Source organism: Mastomys coucha, unplaced genomic scaffold (assembly GCF_008632895.1).
Source record: "Mastomys coucha isolate ucsf_1 unplaced genomic scaffold, UCSF_Mcou_1 pScaffold21, whole genome shotgun sequence".
Lineage (NCBI taxonomy): Eukaryota > Metazoa > Chordata > Mammalia > Rodentia > Muridae > Mastomys > Mastomys coucha.
This window is the reverse complement of record NW_022196904.1, coordinates 21,078,601-21,100,082: the sequence shown is the minus strand read 5'-3', so window position 1 is coordinate 21,100,082 and position 21,482 is coordinate 21,078,601. Positions and strand designations below refer to the sequence as shown.

General features: G+C 49.8%; 1 protein-coding gene across 4 annotated transcripts in view; it reads right to left on the bottom strand.

Moving 5' to 3' along the window:
• Positions 1-2,908: 2,908 nt before the first annotated feature.
• Akt2 (AKT serine/threonine kinase 2) overlaps positions 2,909-21,482 on the bottom strand; it is a 48,819-nt gene continuing 30,245 nt past the window's right edge. For all 4 annotated transcript variants that reach the window (XM_031385846.1, XM_031385848.1, XM_031385847.1 and 1 more), the window contains exons 5-14: positions 13,353-13,506; positions 12,828-12,959; positions 10,285-10,350; positions 9,488-9,556; positions 7,845-7,967; positions 6,277-6,405; positions 5,964-6,178; positions 5,443-5,530; positions 5,262-5,364; positions 2,909-4,402 (exon numbers count right to left, since the gene is read on the bottom strand). In XM_031385846.1, coding sequence (XP_031241706.1) covers positions 4,323-4,402; positions 5,262-5,364; positions 5,443-5,530; positions 5,964-6,178; positions 6,277-6,405; positions 7,845-7,967; positions 9,488-9,556; positions 10,285-10,350; positions 12,828-12,959; positions 13,353-13,506 — 1,159 coding nt within the window. In that variant the 3' untranslated portion in view covers positions 2,909-4,322. The remainder of the gene's footprint in view (positions 4,403-5,261; positions 5,365-5,442; positions 5,531-5,963; positions 6,179-6,276; positions 6,406-7,844; positions 7,968-9,487; positions 9,557-10,284; positions 10,351-12,827; positions 12,960-13,352; positions 13,507-21,482) is intronic.

Sequence of the window (21,482 nt, the reverse complement as noted above, 5' to 3'; positions counted from 1 at the left end):
TTCATTACGGGTGGTTGCTGGGATTTGAACTCATGACCTTCAGAAGGGTAGTCGGTGCTCTTACCCACTGAGCCATCTCACCAGCCCGGGATCTATATATTTTAAGGGCTAATTTTGGTGCTGGGTATCAAATCCACTGCTTTGTATGTGGACACATGCTGTCACTGATCTACAGCCTTTGCCATACTGTTTGTGTGCACAAACATATGAAGGCCAGAAGGTCAGTATCTTCAATCACCTTCCACCTTACTAAAATTATTTTTTTTTCTTTTTTGTTTTTTGAGACAGGGTTTCTCTGTGTAGCCCTAGCTGTCCCGGAACTCACTCTGTAGACCAGGCTGGCCTTGAACTCAGAGATCCACCTGCCTCTGCCTCCCAAGTGCTGGGATTAAAGGCGTGCACCACCACTGCTCAGCTAAAATTATTTAATGTGTATTGTCTGTGTGGTGTGTATGCTGGGCACCTTGGAAGCCAGAAAACAGCATCAGATCCACTGCAACTGGAATCACAGATGGTTGTGAGCTGCCATGTGGGAGCTGGAAGCAGGATCCAGTCCTCTGGAAGAGCAGCTAGTGCTCTTACCTGCTGATCCATCTCTCCAGACCCCACTTTGTGACACGCATCTCTTGCTGAACCTGGAACTTGCTTGTTTAGCTGGAATGACTGGCCAACAAGGCCCAAAGATGCTTTGGTCTCCATCTCTTCAGTGTTGGGCTTACAAGAACAGGTCACTACTACACCTCCATTTAAAAAGATTTTGTATTTCTGTGTCTATTCCAATGTAATGTCCATGAAAACCAGAGGGCATCAGATCCCTTGGAGGTGGAGTCACAAGTGGTTATGAGCTGCCCAGCATGGTTCTAGAAACACAGTTCTGGTCTCCTGTAAGAATTCTTAGCCATCAAGCCACACTTGGGGACTACATTCATCTTCATGCTTGCATGGCACACACTTTGCCAACTGGGCTCCTGCACTGCGTAGCTTATTTCAAGCAGGTCCAAGAGATACTACTATTGGTAGAACTTATTCCTCCTACTTCAGGACCTGGAATCATCTGCTATTTCCTTCACTCTGTCCCCATCCCTGAAGTCTGAGGAGGTCTCATTATATAGCCTAGGCTTAACCTTGTAATCCCTCGTTTTCCCTCCCACAACCACCCACCCTGTCCCATACTGGGAATATAGGCATGACCACCACTCCTGACCAGTACTGCTTTTGAAAGTTTTCCTTCAGATCTGAAAGCATTTCAAAACTAGCCAGAACATTCAAAGATCACAGGATGTAGGCCATAAATACCAAAGTACAAACACAGCAAGATGGAGCCTTATTTTTATTTATTTATTTTTTACTACAGCACTGATGATAGCAGGAAGGAGCAGGAGGAAAAAGGAATCAGAAACCTAAGTACGGTCTTAGTGATGGAAGGCCTTGTGAAGCAGCTGGGAGCACAAGGCCACAGTGTCCCCTGATCCCTGAGAATACACTAGTGTGCTCCAAGTCTCATTTCCTCAAGGACCCAGCAGACTGGGAACATCTACAACATTCTTAAGGTGTGGTGGTGAGGAGACATAGCCCAGGCACGGTCTCAGCTGGTAAGAAGGAGGGATGTGCTGGGCAGTGGTGGCACACGCTTTTAGTCCCAGCACTTGGGAGGCAGAGGCAGGCCGATTTCTGAGTTCGAGGCCAGCCTGGTCAACAGAGTGAGTTCCAGGACAGCCAGGACTACACAGAGAAACCCTGTCTCGAAAAACCAAAAAAAAAAAAAAAAAAAAAAAAGAGGGATGCACAAAAGGCAGGCCAAGGGTTCACGTCAAAGCCCACAGCAATGCCACTCTAGACCCTAGGCTGTGGGGCTCACGTCCTCCTGATGCTTTTACACAACCTTGTGAAATGTTTGAAGTGAGCCTTGTAAAGGATGATCCAACCACTTCCAATGCAGACTTTTATGAAAACTTTGTCCCTGAAACTAAGCAGCATAGGCAAATGGAAGGGTGTGCGTTCACTACAGGAACAGCTGGCTCTGAGCCCCTCAAGTGGAGCTGCCGAAAACCAGGTAGGCAGGAACGTGTCCCGCTGGGAGATGAGTCACACAAGGTGACATCAGAAACAATTCCATCTGTAACTGAGGGGCTGCATAACACACTACAGCAGCTGTAACACCACAGCAAGGTCTTCCCCCTCTCCTAGCAGGGCGTTCTTTAAGACGGCTCCACGCACCCTGGCCTGCTCCAAGTCTTCTCTGTAGCTGGGACAGATGGCTACACTGGCCTTGCTTTCCCAGCTCTCAGATTTTCCTGCCTGGGGTGTCCCCACTTCTAGTAAAACCTGGAACAAATCCATCTGCACCAGGCCTTCTGTATGCCTGGTATCTGGGTATGGGAAAGGAGGAAATACCCCAGTGAGCCCCACAACCCACAGGTTCAGCATAGGGTTCAGGTTTACACCTGTGCAGCTGTAATCAAATGTCCAGGTGTTCCTGCTGGGAGTTACCACAAGCGTGTTAAGTCACAGATTTTATGATGGCATTTGGAGACATTAAGGCTTCCTGGTTCCACACAAAAGCTGTTCTAGGGCTGAGAGGCCAAGTGAATGAGCCACCTTTCCTGCTGCCACAGTGCACACGTGCTTCTGTTTAGAGCCACCCAGACACTAGCTGCCCCAAATCCGGCAGCTTCTAAGGGCCTGAACCCATTCCTACCCAACAGAAACCACCCAGCCACCTTCTCCTCTGTAGTGCCACTCCCCCTACAGCCGGGATCCACCACCCACTTTCCCATGGCCATCTGTTCCATCCCCATAGCTCCATGGATCTCAGAATGAGGCAGGGCAGGTAATAAACGGTGCCTGGTACTATGGCACTCCAGTACCAGGACAGGAGAGGTTGTGGCTAAGGAAATGTGGACCGGGCCGTGGTCTGAAATGAGTGTCTTTATTGCTTGTACCGTACAAATACGAGGAGTAAGGAAAGGTCAGTAGGGATGGGAGAAAACTCTCAGATAAACATACACACATAAAAAGTAAAAAAACAGATGACCCCCATAACCATCCCCTGCCATCCCACCCTACTGCCTTTCTGAAATCTGCCTATTCTGGGGGTGTGGTGGGAGAGCAAAACCAGAAAAACTCATTTCCAAACACCCAGAGATACTGAGGAGGGAGAGACATGGCCAGAGCAGCAGGCGAATGAGTCGCCTGCACTCACTGCACCCCATGGGATCAAACACTCAGGCTGGGGTTGAAGCCTGAGCTCACTCACACAAGTGCTGCACACAGCTGTGGGCACCAGTGTCCCTCTCACACAAGTGCTGCACACAGCTGTGGGCACCAGGGTCCCACTCACACAAGTGCTGCACACAGCTGTGGGTACCAGGGTCCCAGGAGCCTGAGATGCTCACTGCTAGGTCACCTGCACCCACAGCACTGACACGACTTTCACTCAAACATTCACTTTAAGGCTCCAGAACAGGGGCTCTGGAGATGAGGCAGACTCCACCCCGCTGTGTATCAGAGACACCTGTCCCCATCTCTGTCCCCTCTCAGACCCCAGTCAAGTCCAAGGGGCCCAATACTGTCTTGGTGTGAGATGTGTAACAGCCAAGGTTGGCTTCCCTCTGCCCCAGGCAGAGAATGGAGCCATCCAAAGGGGCCCAGCGGGAGGCAAGGCTGGTTAGAAGGAAGCCCTGGTAAGGCACTGGGCTGTGGGCAGGAGGGCTGCCCCCAAAGGTTCCTCCTGCTTTATTGAGAATCGAGAGAGCAGCTTGGGAGGAAGAGGAAGGCAGCTGCTGCTCCTGGATCCCCCCATGAAGATCCAAGGACTTGGCTCCATTTTCCATGGAACCAAACCCAGATCCCTCAGCTTCCAAAGGCTTCTGCCTGTCCCTGGACATTATTGCTCTTCTGCCCCAGGTGGGGTGGCAGCAGGTAGACTGCCCAGATGACAGCATAGAAGGCAGCTGGGGTGCTGGGCGTGAGGGGAACTTCTAGATGTGTCCTCCGCTGGTTTGCCTCCAAGTCCAGGTGGCCCTATGGCCCCCCACTTCACCCTCTTGGAGGCTGGTGGTGATTAATGACCTCACTCTCCATCCTCCCAATAGTCTGTCCCTGGGCAGGTACCCAGCACTCATCTGGAACAGAGGGGAGGCCAGAGGAGAGGGCCGCTAGGACCGCTACATCTGAGCAAGAACTGAAGAAGAAACTGGATATGGGTTGAGGGGAACAGGGAAGGGGACACAAACCAAAAGGCAAAATAAAGTTTTTTTTAAAAAAAACACCCAGGCAGTGGATGACAGCCATGCTTGTGTCCTGTGGTGGCAGAGGGCTGCTCACTCTCGGATGCTGGCTGAGTAGGAGAACTGGGGGAAGTGCGTCCGCTGGTCCAGTTCCAGCGAGCCCAGGCTGTCATCTGTAGGATTGGGTGGAGATGCATGAAGATGAAGGAGCGGCGGTCTTGCCTACCCCACCTTACTGGGAAAGCACCCCAGAAAGGAGTATGCTGAGACTGCAGGAAACCCTGCACAGGAGTGGTCAGTGGCTAGTGCACAGCGCTAGCGCCAAAGGCAAGCAGCTTGCTCCTGGAGAGAGGCCTTAGCTATGGCTTCCTACCCTGGCTGGCTCTTCTGAATGTCTTCCCCTCTCCCCAGCACTCTCTACCACCAGGTCTAGCCTGGCCTATTTCCACCCATACTCCCTTGCGGCCAAGGGACTGTCAATAGCCCTGGCATAATTCTGTCCCTCCACACAGAACCCTTACAGAAGTTCCCATGGCAGAGGTCTCCTCCATTTCCCAGGTGATTCCCAGAACTTTCCACTTTAACCCCATGCCCTCTTGCCTCTCCCAAGCCCCATCTGCCTACCCACAGCCTGCCCTTTTCCTGCAAGATTCTCTCACTGCTGGTAACCAGAGGCCACTTCCTGCCAAGAATGCACTTTTGGCCACCACACAGCCAGGCCAGGCAGCTTCTTAGGCTTCCCTGGCCCTGAGATCCTAGGAAGACTCTGAGAGCTCAAGCTTTCCTTGGGGCAGCTTCAGATCAAGAACACAGTCCAGATAGTGCTCTAGACCAAAGACAAGGACTGCCCCTAACTCCCAGTACATACTATAACCACGGTCCTTGATGATCCTTGCAAGCACATCTTAGGGGAAGGTCGCCAGACACAATAAAGAAAGCCAACCAAGGTGCTCCTGGCACACAGGACCCAGGGGAGACCCTACCCCTCAGCCACCTCGTCAGCCCAGGGACTGTGGGGTCCCAGGTACTTACATCGGTCTGGGGGTGTGATTGTGATGGACTGGGCGGTAAATTCATCATCGAAGTACCTTGTGTCCACTTCTGAAGTGACCTGAGGTTTGAAGGGTGGCAGGAGCTGTGGAGAGGAGCCTGGAGTCAGTAATGTCAGGTCACCTGTGGGCAGGTGAGGGCCCTGAAGTAGGCAAGTACTCACCTTTTTCTGTACCACATCCTGCCAATTGATGCTGAGGAAGAACCTATGCTCCATGACCTCCTTTGCATCACTGGGACCTCCGCCGAGCCTGGGCAGAGACAACCATCACCAACCATCCAGACCCAAAATTGCAGTTCTACGAGCCAGGCTCAAAGCAAAGGCAAGCATAACCTAGGGTCCAATGCCTCTACACAGCTTCTGATAATGCTATCCTACCACAAACCCCTTTTCTGAGGGGACCTATGATTGAGGAGCTCATGGTTTAGGTCAGAGGCAGGGAGAAGGCAATCTGGGACGAGGTGGCCTCATGACTGGCCTCATCTTTATCCATGAAGATGGTATGGGTTGGGCTTACAAGGCAGACAGCTCACACCCTGGCTCAACCTTACACAGTCCTGTGACCTCAGGCTGCCCATACAGAATGCTGTATCCCTATGTCCCCTCAGAAGAGGCAGTGCAGGGAGGTGTATTGTGTGGGGCCATTGGGGTTGCTCAGGGAACAGCACACTTCCAGGCCACACCTCTGCTTAGGGTCCTTCTTCAGCAGCCCAGCCAGTAGGGACTTGGCCTCTGGCCCAAGCGTGCGTGGGAAGCGGATCTCCTCCATGAGGATGAGCTCGAAGAGGCGCTCATGATCCTGGTTGTAGAAGGGCAGGCGGCCACACATCATCTCATACATGACCACACCCAGCCCCCACCAGTCCACTGCGCGCCCGTAGTCATTGTCCTCTAGCACCTGAGGGAGGAATGATAAGAAGCCAGGCTAGAGTGGCTCCAACCTCTGGGCTTCCCCCACCCTTGTTCTGCATGCTCCCTGACACCAGCCCAAGACACCTCAGGCGCCAAGTACTCCGGGGTACCACAGAAGGTTTTCATGGTGGCCCCATCACTGATGCCCTCTTTGCACAATCCAAAGTCAGTGATCTTGATGTGGCCATCTTTGTCCAACATAAGGTTTTCCAGCTGTTTAAAAAAAAAAAAAAGGCCAATATATGAGGGTCAGATCCTCCCAGAATTTCTTTCCTGCTAAAGCAGTGGTTCTCAACCTGTGGGTCTCGAGCCCTTTGGGGGTCAAATGATTCTCTGATAGGGGTTACCTGAGAGCACCAGAAAACACATATTTACATTATGATTCATAATAGCAGCAACATTACAGTTAGGAAGTAGCAATGAAGATAATTGTGTGATTAGGGCTCAGCACAGCGCGAGGAACTGCATTAAAGGGCCGCAGCTTAGGAAGACTGAGGACTGCCGGAGAGGCAGTAGTTTGGGGTGGTGAGCTGTCACAGCAGGGGTTTCTGGGGGACAAGGGGCCATAGTACATGCACTGTGCGTTTCAGTTTTTTTCTTTTTGAAACTGGTCAAAATCCTAACAGCTTGCCTCTGCTGGGACTAAAGGCATATGCCATTATGCCTAGTCTGGGCTTTAGGTTTTTTTTTTTTTTTAAGGTTTAATGTAAGCAGTACTATGTTCTCAGAATTTGGTTTGTTTTTTAGAGATAAGGTCATTCTATGGCTAATGCTAGCTTTAAACTCAAAGCAGTCCTCCTGCCTCAGCCTCTCAAGTCTTAGAATTACAGGCATGAGCTTGGATTTTTGTTTTTCTATTTTTTTTTTTTTTTTTTTTTTTTTTTTTTTTTTTTTTTTTTTTTTTTTTTTTTGGTTTTTCAAGACAGGGTTTCTCTGTGTAGCCCTCGCTGTCCTGAACTCACTATGCAGACAAGCCTGGCCTTGAACTCAGAGATCTGCCTGCCTCTGCCTCCCAAGTGCTAGGATTAAAGGTGTGCACTGCCAATGCATGGCTAAGATTTTCTTTTAGTTATGATACACATATTAGGAGATAGTGTAAGGCCTTGGCATCTATAGGCCAGGTTCTGTAGAACCCTGGGAGCCCAGTTATCAACAACCCTTCCTTTACTTGGTTCTCTCTGGCCTGTGTGTTGTGTTGGACACAGAAGCAGGGCCTCATGCATCCTACCCCAAGCTTCAGCCCACATCCACCTATGAAGAGTTCATCATCTGCTCCGGCCCTTTTCCCTCAATGGGGTACAGCCACAGCCACAGCCACTGCGCATCTTCTTCTGCTACCGAGTTCCCCTGGAAAATGGCACGCTTGTGGTGCACACTCCTTGGCAGCAGGTACTGTGGGCAGCATGAAGGGTGCTGCTCTGAGCGTGTGCATAACTTCCCGGGTGAACACATGTCCCTTTTCTGGTGTGCACAAAGGCAGATGGCTGGCACATAGTTTTGGTGTCACTGCCAAGTTATGCTCTGGCTGGGGCCAACTGCCCCCTCCAGCAGCAGTCTGGGGTACTCACAGGTCTTCACTGTAGAACTGTCTGAGGTGTGTGCCATGGGCTATACCGGACCCTGTGCACTCCACCCTCAGACCATCCCCTCACCTTGATGTCGCGGTACACCACATCTCTTGAGTGCAAATACTCCAGAGCTGATACAATCTCTGCGCCATAAAAGCGCGCCCGATCCTCTGTGAAGACTCGCTCCCGAGAGAGGTGGAAAAAGAGCTGCAAGAGGAGGCCAGGCCTTAGCACTGGTTCCCAGAGACCTGACCCCACAGCCTGTGATATGCCCCAGAGCAGACGGGCTCCAGCAAGGAGAACCAAGAAAAGAATAGCACAGGTGGGGAGGGGGGAGGGAACAGGGTTTTTGTTTTTTCTTTTTTTTTTTTAATTTTTTTATTTTTTTAATTTTTTTGGAGGGGAAACTGGGAAGGAGGTATCATATGACATGTAAATAAAGAAAATATCTAATAAAAATAAAAAATTAAGGTGGGTGGTGGTGGTGCACGCCTTTAATCCCAGTACTTGGGAGGCAGAGGCAGGTGGATTTCAGGGACAGGGTGAGGCCAGCCTGGTCTACAGAGTGAGTTCCAGGACAGCCAGGGCTCCACAGAGAAACCCTGTCTCGAAAAACCAAAAAGAAAATAAATAAATAAAATAAATAATAAATAATAATAATTAAAAAAAGAATAGCACAGGCACAAGAGGAAACATGAGAGAAAAGATGTAATCCAGTATGATGGGACTCGCCATAACCTCAGCACTGAGGCTGAGACAGCAGAGTAGGAATTCAAGGCCAGCCTTGGCTACAGGGTGAGTCTGAGACTAGCCTAGAGTACACAAGACTATTTAAAAAAAAAAAAAAAAAAGGAGCTAAGGATGAAGCTGGTGTGTAATCCCAGTACATGGGAGGTAGAAACAAGAGAATCATGAATTCAAGGCCAACCTTAGCTACAGAATGAGAATGAATTTGAGACCAGCCTGGGATATCTGAATGAGATTTTGCCTAAAATTAAACAAATAAGCACATTAATTAATTAGCTATTATATTAATAAGTGAGTGAGCAAAGGCTGGAGTGTAAGCAATAAGTGGTAAGTGCCAATGAGAGGGCAGTGGGGACAGTGTGAAGGGAAGGCCAGTGGGGATGGGGTGAGGGAACGGGCAGTGGGGATGGGGTGAGGGGACAGGCAGTAGGGACGGGTGAGGGGACGGGCAGTGGGGACGGGGTGAGGGGACGGGCAGTGGGGACGGGGTGAGGGGACGGGCAGTGGGGACAGTGTGAGGGGTCAGGCAGTGGGGACAGGGTGAGGGGACGGGTAGTGGGGACAGGGAGTGGGGTGTGTGATGATGGAAGTGAAGCAGTGCAATCAATGCAGTAACAGGCATGGGACAGACTCCAGAGCCACTGTGCTGGGGCCTAGGCCCATGTGCTTTCTCAGGGATCCCCAAGAATAGAGTCCTGGGGCTGGCAGTCTACTACCCAGCAGCCTCTGCACCTGGCTTTGAATACGGCCCAGAAACATAGCAGCAGTGTGAACTTGTGTGAGTCACTCACTTAACCTGGCCCAGTCTGTCCCCCACCTGCTTCATGGGGAGCAGGGGAGCACTTGATGACATTCAATAACCCTCCCTTCCTTCTCTCCCTCCCCCACCTCTCTTGTGCGGGTACACATACCCCCATCTCACCTAGGTCTTCTTCGCCTCCCTCACCACCACCAAAAGTTGGCCAGGTGGCACAGCTTACCTCACCCCCGTTAGCATACTCCATCACAAAGCACAGACGGTCATGGGTCTGGAAGGCATACTTCAGGGCCTGTGAAGGAAACCAGAATGCTGTGACAGAATGAAAGCTCTGCCAGCTGGAGGGTAGGGACCTGAACTGGCACACCCTGGCCTGCTTGGGTCAGAGGGGTTCAAGTCCTAGGCATGTCCAGGGGAAGGAGAGATGTTCTGACCACCCAGAGCTGTCTCACCAGCTCTCCTCTGTAAGAGACATCACACCCAGAGTTGTGCTCTGTATCACACAAACCTCTTGTTTGCTATGGCTCAGAGTGACAACCCACTGGGTGCCAACTCTGTCAGTCCACAGCAGCTCTCAATTTGTGTTCTATGGAGCCCTACAGGATTCCTCCCCAAGCCCTGACAACTCCTCTGCTCACAAAAACATAAGCTCTACAGTCTGTCTTCTACACTGAGGGGTCACATAAGATAGTACTGAACCTAGCACTTCACAGACAGTCTCAGAGCTACTGCCCACATCTACTCAGCTGGAGTCAAAGGCTACACTGTAACGGCATGTTTGTGACTGAGGTTTCTTAAAACCAAAACCAAAATGCAGTCTTCTCACTTTTGCCAGCTGGGCTAAACACCCCTAACCCCCAAAGATGGCCACCAAGCAACCACCACCCAGGGTCCAGATGTTCAAGCAGTCTGGGAGCCCAGTGATACCCTGCCTGGCCTGCCTAGCTTACACCAAAGCAGTGCCTTTAATAGCTCTTTCCCAGAACTCTGCCCAAGGGTTGGCAAGGAGAGGAAACTCACTGTAAGAAAGGGGTGCCTGGTATTCTGCAGGACCCGGCTCTCTGTGACTGTATGGGCAACTTCATCCTGTGGACAGACAGTGCAGATGAGTGGCAGGGACACATGACAACCTGCAGTCACCAAGGAACAAAATGCAGATGAAACCTCCCCAACTGTGAAATAGGAGTGGCAGGGTAAGAACAGGGCCCTTTTCAGGCCCAAATTGCAGCCTAGACAAGGGTGATTTCAAGACCACAAGGTAAGTGAGCAGCTGAAGGACTAGACTAGCACCGCCTGAACCCAGGTCTACCACTACCATTCCACTACCGCTTCAATCTTCAATGACCCAAAAGGCCATGTGCTGAAGATATGACATTGGTCTCCACCTACAGGACTCTTGGGAATGGGAGACTTTGGGGACATAGTCTAATGGGAGGAAACTAGGTCACTGTGCATGTGCCTTAAAAGATACTGGGAATCCAGGCCTCTCCTCTCTTTACTTCCCGCCTGCCTCGTCATGTGCTCCTATGATGATATACATACAGTGAATGTCCCCACAGGCCTAAAACCACACAAGGCTGCATCCACGAACAGAAACATACAAAACCTTTCCTCGTTGCAAACTCTACACAGTTTGTCACCATGAAGCAGCTCTAACATGCCCCCTAGAAGGGAATGAGCAGACAGCATGTGACCCCCTCACCCCAAGTACCATACCAAAATAGGAACCCCAACTTCAGAGAAGGCTCCACATCTTAGCAGTACTTCTAGCACTCACCGGGCATCAGGGTAGAAATATAAATTCTCTGGGCCCGTTCTGTCTGAAACTCAGGGTGAGCACACGGAGGGAGCACTGGAGGTAGGGTGGGGGTGGGCCACTGTCTCAAATGCTGAAGCTTAGTGTATGCTCTAGGGCAGGACCACAGGAGAGCTTCCAGATGCCTTTGTTACCTCAACAACCTGGGCAAGAGCTTAAACTCAGGAGACACTGGGACTATCAGATCCTTTCCGATTCTCATGAATGGGGAGGCCATGAGCGCCCTCTGCATGTGCAGCTGGGATGCTGCTAAACCTCCTGTAATGTATAGCACAGTCCCACACTGTGGAGTCAGGAGGCCCACAATACATGCTGAAGCAGATAAGCCCCGTCCTGGATCAGTTTGATCAAGGATCTGTAAGTACTTTTGTTTCCTCTTGCAGAGGAACCAAGTTCAATTCCCAAGCATCCATGACAGGCCACTCATAATGGCCTGCAACTTCAACTCCAGGGGATCTGACACTCTGCCCTCCACAGGCCACCCCTGAATCCCCTTTATCCTGAGCATTGTACTTTGTGTAAGAATTTTACTACTAAACTTATAAACCTTTCCTTCTGCTGGGCATGCCTTTAATCCTAGCCCTCAAGAGGAAGAGTCAAGCAGATCTCTGATCTCTGAGCTAGAGGCTAGCCTGGTCTACAGACTGAGTTCCAGGACAGAGAAACCCTGTCTCAAAAGACCAAAAAAGTAAAAAGAGAAAAAGTTGTGTGTTAAAAACCGACAAGAGGGCTGGAGAGATGGCTCAGTGGTTAAGAACACTGCCTGCTCTTCTGAAGGTCCTGAGTTCAAATCCCAGCAACCATATGGTGGCTCACAACCATCCGTAATGAGATCTGACGCCCTCTTCTGGAGTGTCTGAAGACAGCTACAGTGTACTTACATATAATAAATAAATAAATCTAAAAAAAAAAAAATGGTTTAAAACAAAACAAAAAAAACAAGAACTGAGCCGGGGCGGTGGTGGTGCATGCCTTTAATCTCAGCACTTGGGAGGCAGAGGCAGGAGGATTTCTGAGTTCGAGGCCAGCCTGGTCTACAGAGTGAGTTCCAGGACAGCCAGGGCTATACAGAGAAACCCTGTCTCAAAAAACCAAAAAATAAAAAATAAAAGAAAGATGGCTATTGTCATCTATTTTTTTTCCTGTTTTTCTCTTTCTTTTTTCTTTTTTTGAGACAGTGTTTCTCTGTGTAGCCCCAGCTGTCCCTGAACTCACTCTGTAGACCAGACTGACTTCAAACTCAGAGATCTGCCTGCCTCTGCTTCCCGGGTGCTGGGATTAAAGGTGTGCACCACCAGTAATTGGTGTCTGTTGTCATCTCAAGACCTAGTGCTATGATAGGACTGTGTGCCTTTTGCATATCAGTCAGATGCCCTACCTACCACTGAGCTCCTTTCCATCACAGGCCACTATTTCAGACTGAGCACTAGGCCTCAGCAGAAACAGGTGGGCAAACACATCAGTTTTCCTCAAACAGGAGACCTCATGATAATAAAGTCTCCTCTGCTTTTAGTCCCAGTAAAAGGTAGCCTGAGATAACCCATTGTTAATCAGCTTCCCCTCTGTGTTGTTTTCTTGCTGTTGCCTTCCAAACTCGACTGCTTCCAAACTCACCCTGTTTACAGAACTGTAGCTGCCCTACTTCACATATCACAATTACAGACAATCAAACCTAAGCTAAAGTTAGACACAGTTATCTTTGGACATTGCTCAAGAAGTCTCCCTGCCCCAGCCCAGAGCTGCCCACCTTTGCAATGATGACCTCCTTCCGCAGGATCTTCATGGCATAATAGCGGCCAGTGGCCTTCTCTCGAACTAGAATGACTTTGCCGAAGGTGCCCTTGCCGAGGAGTTTGAGATAATCGAAGTCATTCATGGTCTGTGGGTAGGAGAATGTAGACCTTTGCTGTTTAGCACCTGACCCATGGGACAGAATTGTAACAAGGAAGAGGAAACCCAAAAGATGATATGGCTCAAGGGCTTCTAGGTGGCGGGGGACACGTGGCAACTCTGTGTGTTGAAGCTGCAGATAGGCCCAGGGTCTCCCAGCATGGGCCTTCCTACTTCTTCAATAGACCCAGAGCAGTTTGCCCTGGCACAGTCACTCACCCCAAGGGCACATGGTAGCCCCCCACAGCATCCACAACCAGAGGTCATCCTACATCTGGAAGCCATGAAGAGCCCTGCTGAACCCCTGTATACTTTGTGTGGAAATCCAGGCAGGCAGGGCTGCTGCAGCCCCAGCCCCTGACCCCTTGCCACCTGCACTTACCACTTTGGCCCGTGCCTTGTTGACAGCTACCTCCATCATCTCAGATGTGGAAGAGTCACTTGGGGAGCCACACTTGTAATCCATGGCATCCTCACCTGGGCCCCGTTGCTTCAGACTGTTGGCAACCATCTGGATAGCCCGCATCCATTCTTCCCTGTAAGAAACATGCACAGGTCTGAGAATTCCTCCCTAGCAGCCATAGCCTCCCTGCCCACAAAGGGCAAGCAGATGACCAACCCCTGACAGAACTGATAGGTCCTAACTAAAACCGCACAGGCTCAGTCTGTGGAGAAGGCAGTGGCATATAGGCAGATTGTCCACTACTGGGTGTACTGGCTGGTTTTGTGTGTCAACTTGACACAGGCTGGAGTTATCACAGAGAAGGGAGTTTCAGTTGGGGAAGTGCCTCCATGAGATCCAGCTGTGGGGCATTTTCTCAATTGCCCCTTGTGGGTGGTGCCATCCCTGGGCTGGAGGTCTTGGGTTCTATAAGAGAGCAGGCTGTGCAAGCCAGGAGAAACAAGCAAGCCAGTAAGAAACATCCCTCCATGGCCTCTGCATCAGCTCCTGCTTCCTGACCTGCTTGAGTTCCAGTCCTGACTTCCTCTGGTGATCAACAGCCATGTGGAAGTGTAAGCTCAATAAACCCTTTCCTCCCCAACTTGCTTTCATGGTCATGATGTTTGTGCAGGAATCAAAACCCTGACTAAGACACTGGGGTACTCTGGCCTGGGGTTGGGGGTTGAAGTCAGGACACTGAGATGATTAAAGGAGGGAGAACATTTGTTTGAAGTCATACAGCCTTTGGGAGGAACAACCGGTGTTACCTTGAATGCTTCCGAGCAAGTGGGAAGCTCAGGCTTATAAGCTACTGATGCTCTGTGAAGAGAGCGCAGAAATAAAAGGAAGCCTCAAGAGCCAAAGCAGCCAAAGATCTTATGAGGCAAGAGCTGGCCAACAGGACTCCCCGCAGTGCCGGGCCAGCCAGGCATGCCCAAGAGAAGCTGCTGGAGAGGAAGGCAGTCCCAGCAGATGGGGCTGGCTGAAGGACAGTAAGCCGACTCTGGCATTCCTGGGTCAGAAGTTGCTGCCTTGCTCTTTGCAAACCATTCTTTTTGTGAGGTAGTACAAATCACCAGATATCACATGTAGCCATGTGGCTGCTTAACATTCAGTTGCCACAACTATTTTTGGCCTAGCAAAACAGCAATTTTAAGTGGTCTATATTAACCTTTGTATTTTGCATGTGTATGTCTAGAAAAGGGCCTGTGAACTATGGGAAACAATGCTCAGTAAAACCAGAGTATCCACCAAGGGCAGCCAGTTTGGCTAGAGCCAAGAACCAAGAAGACCCTGAGAGCTCATGACCCCCTCCAGCCCTGCCCTGCAGAAGTCTTGCCATCTGCTAGCAGGAAGACTGCTAGCAAGGCCACACAAAGAGGAACCAATCCCACCCTGCTGAGCTGCTCTGCCGTTTCCAAAGGGTGCAGGGAGAGCTACGATGAGTCCTAGAGTGCAAACTGATCTGTGCTGTGTCACTGCTGGGACACAGGTCTTGATACAACTGGGTACTGTCATTTTCTGGTATTATCTACAATGGCATGTCTTCCATAAGATGGTATGTTGGACCAATGTTTTTGTATACTGTGTAAAAATTATCCTTATATATTCAAATGCTGATTTCTGTGCTGGCAGAGATCTGATTATAGGGCCAACTTTGGTATTGTCATTACTGTGAAGTCTATCCTGCCTTGGTATTTTATAAACATTGTTTTCTCCATTGCCTTCTGATGGGTCAAATAAACACCTGAATGGCTAATAGCTGGGCTGGAGAGTTAAGGCAGGGCTTCTGAGCTGAAAGAGAGGGTTTCAGGTAGGAATCAGATGTGAGAGTGGCCAGCGGACACAGATGAAGAAGCAGGTGCCAGGATGAGACTAAGATGAACAGGTGATGCGCTGTGTGGTGGGAAGAAGGCTAGTCGGCGTTCTTAGGTTAGACTAGCTGAGAATCTGCCCAGCTACAGTGCCCAAAGCTTATCATAAACACAGTTCGTCTCCGTATCATTATTCAGAGCTGGAGTGGGCACAGAAAGGTTTACCGGTTACAGTGGTATCTTAGCAACAGTGGAGCAAGGCAGCAGCATTTCACACAAAGGGATTCTGGGGGCACAGAATAGGCATGAGAATGTATGTGGTGAGATGCTCATATGTGCACCTCAAAGACTGAGACAGGTCTACACAGACTTGGGGTTACCTAAAATAGCCTACAGGAAGAAAGAACAGTGCCCAGCAGTGTAGGGGTCAGGCTTAGAGTTGGACAATAGTCTCCTCACACAGGACTAGGAAGGCCCAAACCTTCCTGCAGCAGTTGGTGGGGGAAATGACTCTGGAGCCCTGGTTGTCCCTGAATGGGGAACTTGGAAGCAGAGGACCAGGAGACAGATTCTAAAAAATGCAGAACACCTACTCCCCTCCCCAAATCTCAAAAGAGTAAACAGACTCAGGTTACAAAAACAAACACATGGGATGGGGCTGGGCTGCAGCTCAGTGGCAGAGTACTTGCTGGCATGCCAAGGCACATCAACAAACCCAGATGCAAGAAAAACTCATCAAGTTTGCTCCAAGCCCGGTCACTGGACTCTCAAATGACCTGTGGCCTTCCCCAGGGCCACTGGGCAGGAAAGTTCCTGCTCAGCTCCAGGCTTGCTGAAGTAAGCAGAAGCAAGCTTTGGGGCTCCTATTACTGTCAGGAGAGAATCTGCCGTTTACCTGTGAAATCACACTTTGTAAGAGAGACATGTGACTTTCACACCATGCTCTGTGAGACAAGGTGCACAGACAAGTGTTGGCACACTGCTCCTCCCCACCCCAGAGACTGGAGGTCCCCCAAACCCTAACATCTGCTCTTTGTTTTTTTGAGATGGAGTCTTGCTATGGAGCCTAGAACTCTTTATTTCTTTTTGTAGGCATGTTCTCTGTGTAGCCCTGGCTGTCCTGGAACTCACTCTGTAGACTAGGCAGCCCTTGAACTCAGAAATCCGCCTGCCTCTGCCTCCTGAGTGCTGGGATTAAAGGCCACTGCCCGCTCTAGCTTCTTCCTGCTCTCAATGGGGCATGCCCAGCACCTGTTTGGGTGCTTGGTAGCTATAAAAGGTCCCATGGCCCCAGCGCCCCCGACAGCAGGGCTAGTGCTAGCCTCTTCCCTTCCTGAGCCAGTGCCTCCAGTCAGCATTTCTTACTTGGCTTTAACCTGTGCCCTCTTTGGATACGTCACAGCCTAAAGCCCAATCCCTGTATTAATATTCTTGTTTTTCCAAAACATAGAGCTTGGAGGGTAGGGGACAGCAATGACAGCACATGCTGTGGTCTGCGTTATATGACCATAGTTGTATACTTACATGTTTTAAAATGCTGACTTTGAAACTGACAAGATGGCTCAGTGGGTAAAGGCTCCTGCCTTCAAGCCTGACTACCTAACTTCAAACTAGGGCTCACACGGGAAGGAGAGAACAGACTCCCTCCCGTAAGCTATCCTCTGATACCCACACATGTGCTATGGTGGGTATGTGTTTAAATGTAATTTTTTAAAAAGTGGGTTTGTTTTGTTTTGTTTGAGACAGGTTTCACTACATGGCCCCAGCTACCCTGGAACTTTCTAACAGGCCTCAAACTCACAGAGATGTGCCCACCTCTGCCTCCCAGGTGCTGGGTTAAAGGTGTATACTCCCTCACCTCGCTAAAAAATGTTCTTAAGCACAATTTAGTATTATGATGGTGGACTAAAAATCACAGATCTAAGTGGTATGAATATATAAAAAGACTTTCATATACAGAGATTTGAGACTGTCACATGGCAAAACAGACTGCAGACCAAGATGCACAGTGTGATTATTGCCTTCGTTGACAGGAAGATAGAATACAACTCAGAGGGTTGCTTCTGCTGACAGCAGGGACAGTGTCTCGTCTCTACGTGTTCATCCCTTCCAGCTCCCTCTCCGGACCTCAGAGCTCCAGCCCAGAATGTACTGGCCTCTGGAAGGTGAGACAACATGGGATAGAGCCTGATCTAGAGGACATACCTGGTTAGAGCACAAGAGCCTGCACTAGGAGGCAGGCTGTGGTAATAGGCTCTCCCACCTCCTGACCAGCCACCAATCTGGTTCCAACTGGACCAAAGTTGCAAGGTTGCAGCACTCAGAATTCTAGAGAAAAAGTGAGGGCCTTGGTCCAGAACACTCCTCAAGGGTTTGCAACATGGTGTCTGGGGCAGAGGGTGCTCCCACCCAAAGCTGGCACTTCAGTGCCTGCCCTTTCCCAAAGAAGACCCAGGGACACCGAGCCCTTCCCAGCCAATAGACAGTACAAGAAAAATAGTAGTGGTCAATAGCAGTTCCACAGTGACAGCAATACCTGGCTGGTGGTGTCACACAGCCATTCTTCCCCATTGCCTATGTCAAAGAAGTTAATGACAGCCCAAGCCTCAGTTCCTCGATGGGGCTCAGGAGGGTGAAAGGACTCCACCCACAGAGCCCTGGAGTTACAACAGCAAAGGACATCTCCCCTGGGAAGCTGTGACTGAGGCCACTTTCCAGAGAAGACCTGCTCACTAACCACCACACTGCCCTCCCATTGTAGAAACAGCGACTGTTACATCCCATGGAAAGGAGCCCTGGCTCCCATCAGCCTGGGCATCTCACTTTATACGTGGAAAGAACGAGGAGCACAGAGTCTGACAAATGCCCACTGACATGCTAACAAGCAGAGGGGGCAACACAGACAACGCAGGCATTACTGCCTTGCCCAGGAGCACAGCTCCCCATCTGTGGTATTTTCCTTCATCTGGCTTCTAGAGCCTGGGGAGAGACATCTGAGGAGCTTACTCAGGCTAGCACACTGCCCTAGCTGGGGAGCTGGGAGTCAGACCCAGCCATGTGGCTCTCAACAGCCCATCTTCGCCAGACATCTGTCTCCTGCAGAAGTTGCAGGTCCCACTGTGATTGAAAATAGTCTGGGTAATGAAGAGCACACTAACCTGGTACTGCTAAACCATCTCTCTTGAGACCAGGGGGCTACAAACTCTATGAAGGGACAGAGAGTTTGATTTCAGGCTTTTCTAGTCATGTGCTTCATCCATCTATTAAACTTTGCTGTGGTGGAGCAAAAACTCCACAGATGCCTCATACACGAGTGACTGGCCACACTCCAATATAACTTGATTTGCCCTATCAGCAAGCAGGGCTGTAGTTGCCAACCCTACTGAAACTTACTTCTGCTTTACAGGACAAACAGAGGCACAGGGAAACAAAGGAGGTAAGAGGAACCATTCAGAACATGAGGTAGTAAGCAAAGCTTCTAGCTTGCTTTGTCAAGAATATCATAGTCATGAGGGGAAAAAAATAAGAGACAAGGGAGAACTAGGTGAGAGTAAGCCGAAGATGCAGTATGTGCAACAGTGAGTCTATGTTTTAAAACAACATTGTTAGGGCTGAGGGCACAGCTTGGTAGGTGACATACTTGCTGTGTAAGCAACAGAACCTGACTGCAGATCCCCAGCACTGTCATAGAAAGCCAGGCACCTGTACCCAGGGACAGAGACAGGAGGAGCCTGCGGCTCACTAGGCTAGCCAATCTAGCAGAAACAGCAAGCTGCAGGTTCAGTGAGTTACTGTCCTAGACAGTAGAGACTAGAAGCAGGCACTCTACACAGAGTGTACCATGTACATGCATGCACACACACACATGTACACACACACACATACACTGAACTAAACTAGGAAACCTCAAGTATGCATGGATATATAGAGGGTTAGTGCATATATATATATACATATATATGTGTGTATATATATGTATATATACATACATATGTGTATATATATATATATATATGTATATATATATTAATTACTGGCTTGGGATCAGAAGTGCTTCTAGCTTGGAGTTCTTTGGCTTCTAGAATATTCACATAGACTTTATTGCCTGGTCAAGCACCTCCCATTGCAGAGACAGCTACTGTCACACTCCATGATAAAGCAGCTTGTTAGTCTCCCATCAGCCTGACGTTCTTAATCTTATTCTAAACGTGGGGAGAGTGGGGAACACAGAGGCTGTTCAAGATCTGAAGCATTTTGAGCACCATGAGGACATAATGTCCTAAACGTTGGAGAACTCTGGACTTGAGATTAGTGATAAGTATCCTGTGCAATCACCTGACAGTGGCATTCTGAATTTTTAAGAGCCGTACTTAGCAGGTGGCTGAGTGAAGAGTAAAACACTAGGAAGTATGAGCAGAGACTCAAAATCTGCCTTTAAATAATATAAAAGAAAGCAGGCAAGGTGGCTCAGCAGTAAAGGTGCTTCCCTTTAGATCTGATTACCTGATTCAAACCATGGAGCCCTCATGGGAGAAGGAAAGAACCGGCTCTCCTTCCAAGATAACCTCTGACTTCCACATGCAATTTCCAGCATGTGCAGATGCACCCTGCCCCCGTGCATGCACGAGGATATACACACACACTAGATGTGGGTGGTGAGAGCTGAGCTGCAGAGTCTAGGTGGTTCCTGAGTGTTCTGTAAACTTCTCTGCATCAGAGCACACCTGTGCTGGGCATGGCAGGTGTGAGGTCCAAAGGAAACTCCAATTCTCCACATTCCAAAAGACAGAAGAGACAAATGGCTATCTGTGGTGCCTATTAGCATACCACATGGCATGCTGACCTCCAGGCTCCCTCAGTATCACAAGCACCTGTTACCCATTTCAGAGCCCACCCTAGCTCTTCTTACCTCCTCTTTACCCAAACATTCCCGGCTCACAGGCCCCCCTTCCCGAAAGGCTACTTCAGCTGTTCTTGTCTCTCCCCTCCACCTTGCTGTTCCTGTATTTCCCCCCCCTTTGTGTTCTTTTGCACTAGCTCTTCCCCCTCTTGTGCACCACCCCCTTCTGCTCCTGGCTTCTCTCCTGGCCATGAGCAGTCTGACTGTTCTCCCTCATATTTACAATAATCCCTCCCCCCTTTTACAGGTGGCACACGCCTTTAATCCCAACATTCAGGAGGCGTCTCTATTCATTTAACCTTGTCTATACATTGAGACCTGGGGGTGGGGGTGAGGTGGCAGAATGGCTGCTAGGTCCCAGCTACCTGGGGAAGGCAAAGAAAGAACCTGAAGGCCAGCAAGTGTGCGTAGTCAGTGTCCTCTCAGCAGTGTTTCCTGTCGCCCATCCTGCAGTCCCTACGCTCACGCTCACACTCACACTTGGGAGTGTGCCCATGTGAACAAGGCAGTAAGGACAGCACCAGCCCTCTCCACAGAGTAGGGGAGCTGAGCTGCCCCCCTGCTCTGTGTTTCTGGCTCTGCCTTCCTTTGGAATCTAGGGCTTGGTCTCTAGGCAGAGCCACTCCAGGGGCATTCTCCCCATTAGCAGAGGGGACCAAGGAAACAAAGAATAAGAAGTGCAACCTTCACCCTGGTCTTAGCAGGGCCCAGTCTCTCTGCTATTGAGGACAGCTGTCTTATAAAAAGCAGAGATCAGATCTCACTGGCAGTGGTAAATGCCCTCTCCCAGGCCTGGCCCAGTGAGTGCCAGGTACTGCTGCCCCGAGGTGGCTTCCTGTTTATCATCCTCTGAATCTCTTAACAACCCTGTGACAAACCCCAGTTTATTAAGCGTCTGCCAAGCCCTGCAGGGATCTCCACTGAGGGCCAAAGCTTTGGCCAGGCTCAAAGCTTTGAGCGCCTCTACTTCCCCTCTTCCAAACGCAGTCCCTTGACTCTCTGGTAACACAGAACTCCTTGAGGTCCCTGGGACACAGGAGTTATTTCACCTCCTGGTCTCTGTATATTGTGTTGAGCCCATTTCCTAGACTGTTCTCTTTCCTATTACAAGAGCCAAGGTCTTACCCATCCTTCAGACTCACCCAACACTCATGAACTAGCATCTATCAGCCTACATCTGCTCTTGCTGGCAGTCCACATTTGGTCCCCAGTTTTTAACTGGGTTACACCTCAGTTGGTCTGAGATGATAATTCAGTTTCCTGCGGTGAGACAAATATATTTTTAACTTGTGGAGATATGCAACAATAATTACAGTATAGATCATGGTCTCCCCAAGATCTTGTGATATTGTTTTA